The sequence below is a fragment of the Hoplias malabaricus genome, chromosome 15 (genome assembly GCF_029633855.1).
Source record: "Hoplias malabaricus isolate fHopMal1 chromosome 15, fHopMal1.hap1, whole genome shotgun sequence".
Lineage (NCBI taxonomy): Eukaryota > Metazoa > Chordata > Actinopteri > Characiformes > Erythrinidae > Hoplias > Hoplias malabaricus.
In genome coordinates this window covers 7,756,606-7,764,667 of record NC_089814.1, presented here as the reverse complement: position 1 = coordinate 7,764,667, position 8,062 = coordinate 7,756,606, and the positions used below count along the sequence as shown (strand labels likewise).

The window sequence follows — 8,062 nt, the reverse complement described above, 5'->3', positions numbered from 1 at the left end:
CCCAAACACTATGCTAATGCTAATAGCCTTGATAGCCTTCCACCCATTAAAGGTGCATTAGTTAGTTCATTATAAATTTTTAACTAGTAAAAATAAGCAAGTATGAGTTATTTTAGCAGTGGCATCGGAGAAAAAACACTAGGAAAGCTCCTGTTTCTGTGACCTGCTCTCAGGCCTTGACCACACGTTATATTTTTTAAAAACAGCTGATTTTCTCATTCAGTTTTAAAAAATGTATGTGTGGACAAGGCTTGAGTGTTTTTAACAGACCCTCCACCACATTATCCATGGGTTCACTTTAGAAAACCTGGCATTGGATAAGGGTCCTGTGCCAACAGATTCTCAGGCCTGAGACAGAACAAAGTACTATTTGACTGTACTCGATTTGAGATACGACTTATTAATACAAAATATACAACTATCAGCCAAAATTGTCATAGTTGTATTGAGTGTACATCCTGACATTCCTTAAAGGCTAAGCACCACTTAATGGACCTCCATGAATATTTGACATTATTGTAGTGACTGACAGATATTAGTATGAATTAAAATGAAAATAGCAGCTTAATTTGCTTTAAATCTGACAATTTTATTAAATTGACGGAAAAACCCGAGCTCGCTACGGAAATTCTTGAACGCAGCCGTGACGTCACTGGTGGACAACAGCTGAACAACGCCGCGGTAAAACACCGTTATGACTGACTGTTATGACAGTATCTAGCTAAATAACCGACAATAGCCTAGCAATAAGCTAAACTCAAATGTAGAGGTACCGTTATTCTTGTAAATGTGATCGAAGTCGAACTCGAATTCATCCGACACTATAAACCTCCGTAATGCAGCTACGTAGCCGAGTATAATCTGAGCCACCGAGTTTAGCAAGTCAACGGTCTTTTAAACCTTATTCCTTCAATTAGTAAGAAATAACATGTTTTCTGACTATCAATAAACACAAGTTAGGAACTCAAACTCCACTGTATTTATTTGTTTGACACTTCGCTGGTGCTTAGCCTTTAAGTCCATAAATGGTCACCCCCTCATGTACGTATCTGGTATTCACCTGCTGTACAAATACATGACCAAAAGTATGTAGACACCTGTTTATATCCATATTGTTGCTATTAAGTCTTTTCATGACAAATTGACGAAAAGAAACCATCAAAAATAACATGGTTTACAGTAAAAAAGGAAGGCACAAATGTCCAGTTTAGTCTTTAATTATATTTATTTGTACAAAGTATATTACAGTACATTAAAAACAAACTGGGTTTTTCTGAGAATTAAGGCACTGTTGTTGCTGGTGTTTTCATTTACGAAACTAAAGGTTAAAAGAAGGCGGTATTTCTACGGCAGAGTTCATTATTGTAGCTTAAATATGTAACAGTTTTCTTATTAAAATCAGACTCCCTTTTACCAAATGCGTCGATAGGAATCCACTAACAGGATCAGAGTAAACTGGATCTGTAACGTTCTGTAAAGGACTGGATTTAAAAAAGGGACGCGATGGATGACAGAGGAACAACAAAACCATGAAACAAAGAAAGCAAACACAAATAACAAATTAACCCTCGAGATCACAGCTCTGAGCCTTCAAAGAAAACAAGACAACTCTCAAAGGAGACGCAAGTGCAAAAGGGTGCAATAGCTTTACTGTAAACACGAGTTCACCACCTTAAAACCACCTCCAAGACATCTCTCACACACACACACACACACACAGAGCCATCCCTTAATGGAAGACATGTCCCTGAAAGTTCCATCATCTTTAGTGAGAAAGGAGAAAAAAAACAAATAGTGGACAGGAAACTCACTGAAAATTGATTCTAAGCCACTGCTCGCTCACAGCTGAAGGCACTGAAGAAGTGGAGGATCTGGACCCATCTGGAAACTAAAACTACAGTCCTTTCACCCTCAACTCCATCAGCCTCCACACACAGGTCCTGTCGCAGGTGAAGAACAACCTTGTATTGCCTGAGAAATTAAAACCACACCAACATACACTTTCTTGTAGCTAGCTCATCTTTCGTAAGGCCACAGAGCATTACAACACTCGTAAAATCTTATCCCAACAGCTGCTGTGGTTAGTTTCAACCTGGAACGTCTTATGACACACAGCTCGTGTTGGAAGAAGCTTTTATAGACGTCCTTCAGGTTTATGAAGGTGTCGTGCAGCTCTGTGAAGAGTGGGCCCAGTTTCCCAAAAGCATCTTAGTGTTAAAGGAGAAAGTGTTTGGTGGTTGAGGCTCACAGTGCCACTTGCGAATCTCCTTTGTTCTAAGATGCTTTTTGGAAACCCAGCCCTGAACTACAGTAAAGCGTTACCCAAAGTCATTCTGGAAGTCCACCGACGTCTGAGGTTAGTTCCACCTGCGATGTTATAAATAAAGAAGCCGTAGTGTCCGTTCTAATCAAGGTCAGAGATAAATGAAACATCAACTGATCGCTGTTGCATCGGAGTGTGAGATCAGGCTGAAAAATCCCTATAAATTGAGACACATGCTCTCACCCAAGCTCCTCCCACAGCCCAAGAGATATGACCTTATGGTTCACGTGTGCAAAAAGCCGAGAGGGTCCTTATCCTTGAGAACTGGAGGCAGAACTAATGGTGCACTGTGTAGGAATAAATAAGTAAAAAGATCATTTATGTAAAGGGCATCTGGTCAATTTTCCCATGGCTTTTATAGTGGAGCAACATGTTGTTGGGAAGTTCTGAAATAAGGTGCAGCCCGTTTGGAACTGGAATAGAGAATATGTACATGTAAATTTTGGGCAATTCTGACACCAATGTTTGACATTCTGACACCACTTTGAGCAAAACTATGGGCAATAACCTCTTACTGTGCAGCTCATCTGTGTAAAACCATGTGAACGTTAGCATCGTTAGCTAACGTCATAGCTAGCGTCGTATTCACCCAACTTTGACCCTATTTAAGACATACTTCACCAATAACACGTTCCGTGTTTGCAGCCCCTTTTCTCTTTTTAACAAAATAAGCTGCAATCAAAAACTCCTACACAATGCACCGTTAAAACGTGTGAAAACCAAATCCTGAGAAACACTACTGATCACACACGGTGTGCGATTTTAAACCCGGTTGTGGTTCGCTGTGAGATTCGCTGAGAAAGCCTCGTTCTCTTCTCCTTCTGTAAACTTTGGAGATACAAGCCCTTGCTTATTGCTCTTTTAAACTAGAAGTGATTCACCATTGGCTCATTTACGCATGTCCTTCCTCTTCGATTTGACCCATCTGGTCCGTCACGTGTTCCCCTGGGCTCTGCTTCATTTACAACAGAGAGAAAGTGGCTCAAGGAGAAAAGGTTAAGAGCCAAAACGGGACTGAACCAGAGAAGACGGCTGTGTTTTTTTTTCTTTCTGACCGAAAGTCCTGCTTTTAAAACCATGCCAAGTGTGTGACTGTTCACTTAAAAACACACCACTGCTCTCATATCAGAATCTGGCAGCTGGCCTTTAGAATGTGTGTTCATTTCATCGGCCATTTTGGGGCGTTCCTCATGAAATACATTCACACACTGCAAAGACCAGCTGCTGTTTAAAATGATGTAGAAAAGTAGAACTATAAATGGTTCTGATGTGACAGCATAGATACAAAAATATGAGGAAAATCACCACAAAATGACCTCAGTGAGTGAAATCATCTTAAGTCCAGGCAATATATATATCATGCGTCTCATTATGAGGTTGTTACAGGCGTATTATATATGATTTCCACACTGTTTACTTGTCTTCCCTGACTTCACCTATAAAAACGGTCTTATTCCAATGACACATACTTTGAATTGTTTCAAGAAACAATACTTAAAACAACCAAAATTATCTTCCAGTGCAGAGAGACTCAACTTCCAGAAACAACGGCTTAAAACAAGAACAGATCTCATGAAAATATCCCAATAATAACACTCCTACCCTTCAGTGAAACAGTTCTAAATGCGGACTCGACTGAAGATGATTTCACTAGTGAAGAGGTCATTGTTTGCCGTGAAATAAAGCCTGTATCCTGTGCTGTGGACTCATAACCAGGGCGTAGATGCGTCTCAGATGTTCTCGGCCCGAGGGACCTCACGGATGCTGTCCCGGAGCTCGGGCCGATTGCGAGGTTTCTGTCGGATGCTGCGTCCCGTGGCGATGAGGTCGGCGTAGCCTCGAGAGTGAGAGAAAGCGTACGCAGAGCGGCGAGAACGACGCCCGCGCTCAAACGCCGGTGGTCTCCTCTTCTCCTCCTCCTCCAACTCGTACTTCTTCTTATTCCTCTGAACCTACAGGAGAAGACATGAGACAGAGATGGAAGTTCAGAGAAAGAAGGGGTTAAAGAATAATAGAGAAAGAGGCAAGAACATGTTAAAGTTAAATTATGAAAGAAAGAAAGAGAGGGGAGAAGTGTACATTGTGTTCTTACAGTTAATATTCGTTAGACTAACCTCATTGTGAAATATAATATTTGCATACAACAATAACAACAGAAGGAAACCCACTGCATTCATTCAGATGTGAACTGAGCAGTCTTTCAGAGCAGGACTCACCTTGTCTCCCACTGAGGGCCAGATGGTTTTTGAGAGGAACTGTATGCAGATGACTGGCAGGAGGCTGATGCCCACTGTTAAAATGATAGTCAGCCACAGGTACGCCTGCCTCAGAGCGTTCGAGGCCACACCTGAGAGACACATCAGCACATGTATCATAGTATTTCAAAATTCACATATTCTCCCACTCTTGGCGTTTTATGATAACTGATGTGTGCTATTATACACACACACACACACACACAGGCTATTTAAACTCCTAAGAGTACTTGTAAGAGCATACTACACACCAGTGAAGGTGAATGCCGATGGGAAGAGGACGTGTATCCCTGCGCTCTGGATGTCGAACATTACGCCAAAATAAATGGCTATACTGCCGAGCACAGCAAAGCAGTTCACAAACGTCCAGTACGACGTGTCCAAAGAGATCTGCACAAACAGAAAACAATGATGTTAAGACGTGTGGCAGTACTCCGTCCTAGAGAGAGAAACACAACTCGCCAAACATACCATCAGTTGTTGCTGTTTTCTTTCTTATTATTATTATTTTAAATACATGAGGTCCTCGGGTTACGTCAGTCCCGAGTGGTTACAACACATCTCTCATTTACTGTATAAAGCCTTGTTTCGACTTAAGTGGTTTTGCGTCGTAACGTGAACTTCGTGTTTGGTGTGTGCAGCGCGGCGGAAGAATACACGGTTGCGCGGCTCGGGACCGAGGAGGATAGGTGTGAGGATAGGATAAGTGCTCACAGTATGTTATTTACGTACAGTATGTACGTATGTTCTGACTTACAACGAAAATCGGTTTACGACGCCGACGCAGGAACGGATCAACGTCGTAAGTGGAGGACCCCCTGTATTTATAAAAATTTATTTACCTTCCCTCCAAATTAACAGCATTTTCCTTCTTTAATATCAGTTTTTGTAATACAAGGATTTGTTGCTACAGTGACACCCATGTTACCATAGAAACAAACCTTTGGAACTTTATGAACACTTTTTGAAAGTGTTGCTTTTATTTTTGGATGCACCTTGATGTTTTCAGAGTGAGTAATTAAAATCTAGAATTCAGAATCTATACAGCTCTGTCAAGGCTAATTACTGATCGTTTCATCATGAGGATTTACCTGCAGGTTGACGGTCATGATGAGGGAGGATGCGGTTACCACGGCGAAGGACTGATAATCAGATGGAGCCTCTCCGTCCTGACCCATCGTCTGTAGGAAGGCTCCGTACGGGATAAAGAAAATGATGAGGGACGTGAAGATGCCATGGAACAGACTGATGAAGAAGTTCTTGTAGTTAAACAGCGACCCCTTCTGGCCTGGGAGATATAACTTTGGAAATCGCAGGCTCAGTTTGTCATTGACATCCTAAGGGAGAGAGCAGAGAGATTAGATCAGTAATTCTCCATCACACAGGTCAAACAATTCAATTAAATTTCTATAGCGCCCTTTAGAGGCAATGCACCTCATGGACCCGGCTCCTCACTCACTCTCTCGTGATTGTCTGGGAGTAAATGTAAAGCGAAGAGTAATCTCACCTGGTCCAGCAGTCCGACGAGCAGCACAGGCAAACTGCTGTACAGCACATTGTAAAGAGTGATGAACCAGTCTTCATACGCAGTCTAGAAAATAAAAAAATATTAAGTATCTGTCATTATATTATTACACACACACACACATTATATATATGTGTTTCCTCCGGGTGACTGTCTGTGAGGAGTGTGGTGTGTTCTCTCTGTGTCTGTGTGGGTTTCCTCCGGGTGACTGTCTGTGAGGAGTGTGGTGTGTTCTCCCTGTGTCTGTGTGGGTTTCCTCCGGGTGACTGTCTGTGAGGAGTGTGGTGTGTTCTCCCTGTGTCCGTGTGGGTTTCCTCCGGGTGACTGTGAGGAGTGTGGTGTGTTCTCTCTGTGTCTGTGTGGGTTTCCTCCGGGTGACTGTCTGTGAGGAGTGTGGTGTGTTCTCTCTGTGTCTGTGTGGGTTTCCTCCGGGTGACTGTCTGTGAGGAGTGTGGTGTGTTCTCTCTGTGTCTGTGTGGGTTTCCTCCGGGTGACTGTCTGTGAGGAGTGTGGTGTGTTCTCCCTGTGTCTGTGTGGGTTTCCTCCGGGTGACTGTCTGTGAGGAGTGTGGTGTGTTCTCCCTGTGTCCGTGTGGGTTTCCTCCGGGTGACTGTGAGGAGTGTGGTGTGTTCTCTCTGTGTCTGTGTGGGTTTCCTCCGGGTGACTGTCTGTGAGGAGTGTGGTGTGTTCTCTCTGTGTCTGCGTGGGTTTCCTCCAGGTGACTGTCTGTGAGGAGTGTGGTGTGTTCTCTCTGTGTCTGTCTGGGTTTCCTCCGGGTGACTGTCTGTGAGGAGTGTGGTGTGTTCTCTCTGTGTCTGTCTGGGTTTCCTCCGGGTGACTGTCTGTGAGGAGTGTGGTGTGTTCTCCCTGTGTCTGCGTGGGTTTCCTCCGGGTGACTGTCTGTGAGGAGTGTGGTGTGTTCTCCCTGTGTCTGTGTGGGTTTCCTCCGGGTGACTGTTTGTGAGGAGTGTGGTGTGTTCTCCCTGTGTCAGCGTGAGTTTCCTCCGGGTGACTGTCTGTGAGGAGTGTGGTGTGTTCTCTCTGTGTCTGTGTGAGTTTCCTCCGGGTGACTGTCTGTGAGGAGTGTGGTGTGTTCTCTCTGTGTCTGTGTGGGTTTCCTCCGGGTGACTGTCTGTGAGGAGTGTGGTGTGTTCTCCCTGTGTCTGTGTGGGTTTCCTCCGGGTGACTGTCTGTGAGGAGTGTGGTGTGTTCTCTCTGTGTCTGTGTGGGTTTCCTCCGGGTGACTGTCTGTGAGGAGTGTGGTGTGTTCTCTCTGTGTCTGTCTGGGTTTCCTCCGGGTGACTGTCTGTGAGGAGTGTGGTGTGTTCTCCCTGTGTCTGCGTGGGTTTCCTCCGGGTGACTGTCTGTGAGGAGTGTGGTGTGTTCTCCCTGTGTCTGTGTGGGTTTCTTTTGGGTGCTCCGGTTTCCTCCCACAGTTCAAAAACACACGTTGGTAGGTGGATTGGCGACTCAAAAAGTGTCCGTAGGTGTGAGTGTGTGAGTGAATGTGTGTTGCCCTGTGAAGGACTGGCGCCCCCTCCAGGGTGTATTCCTGCCTTGTGCCCAATGATTCCAGGTAGGCTCTGGACCCACCGCGACCCTGAACTGGATAAGGGTTACAGATAATGAATGAATGAATGAATGAATAAATAAATAAATAAATAATGGACAAACAGTTGGTGTACTACCTCTCCATAACAGTGGTTCTCAAACTGTGGTACACACACCTTTGGAGGTACGTGGAGCAGCAAGAAGTGGTATGCCAAATAACCTCAAAAAAATTAAGGATATAATTAAAACTGAAAATCTAAGTTTTCGTTTGTAAATGAAATAATATTTCTCAGTTTTCATAATTACGCCCCAATGAAATTAGTTTGTGTTAAAAAAGAAAAACACCTAGAGCATGCTATGCACACACCGCAGTTGACTGAGACACAAAGGCCATTCTTTACATCATTA

At 43.8% G+C, this 8,062-nt stretch overlaps 1 protein-coding gene across 1 annotated transcript in view; it reads right to left on the bottom strand.

Moving 5' to 3' along the window:
• Positions 1 to 1,373: 1,373 nt before the first annotated feature.
• The window catches only part of atp8b1 (ATPase phospholipid transporting 8B1), a 44,641-nt gene continuing 37,952 nt past the window's right edge, over positions 1,374 to 8,062 (bottom strand). The window contains exons 24-28 of the mRNA XM_066646524.1: positions 6,086 to 6,169; positions 5,670 to 5,915; positions 4,830 to 4,968; positions 4,540 to 4,670; positions 1,374 to 4,275 (exon numbers count right to left, since the gene is read on the bottom strand). Of these exons, the coding sequence (XP_066502621.1) occupies positions 4,054 to 4,275; positions 4,540 to 4,670; positions 4,830 to 4,968; positions 5,670 to 5,915; positions 6,086 to 6,169 (822 nt within the window). The 3' untranslated portion in view covers positions 1,374 to 4,053. The remainder of the gene's footprint in view (positions 4,276 to 4,539; positions 4,671 to 4,829; positions 4,969 to 5,669; positions 5,916 to 6,085; positions 6,170 to 8,062) is intronic.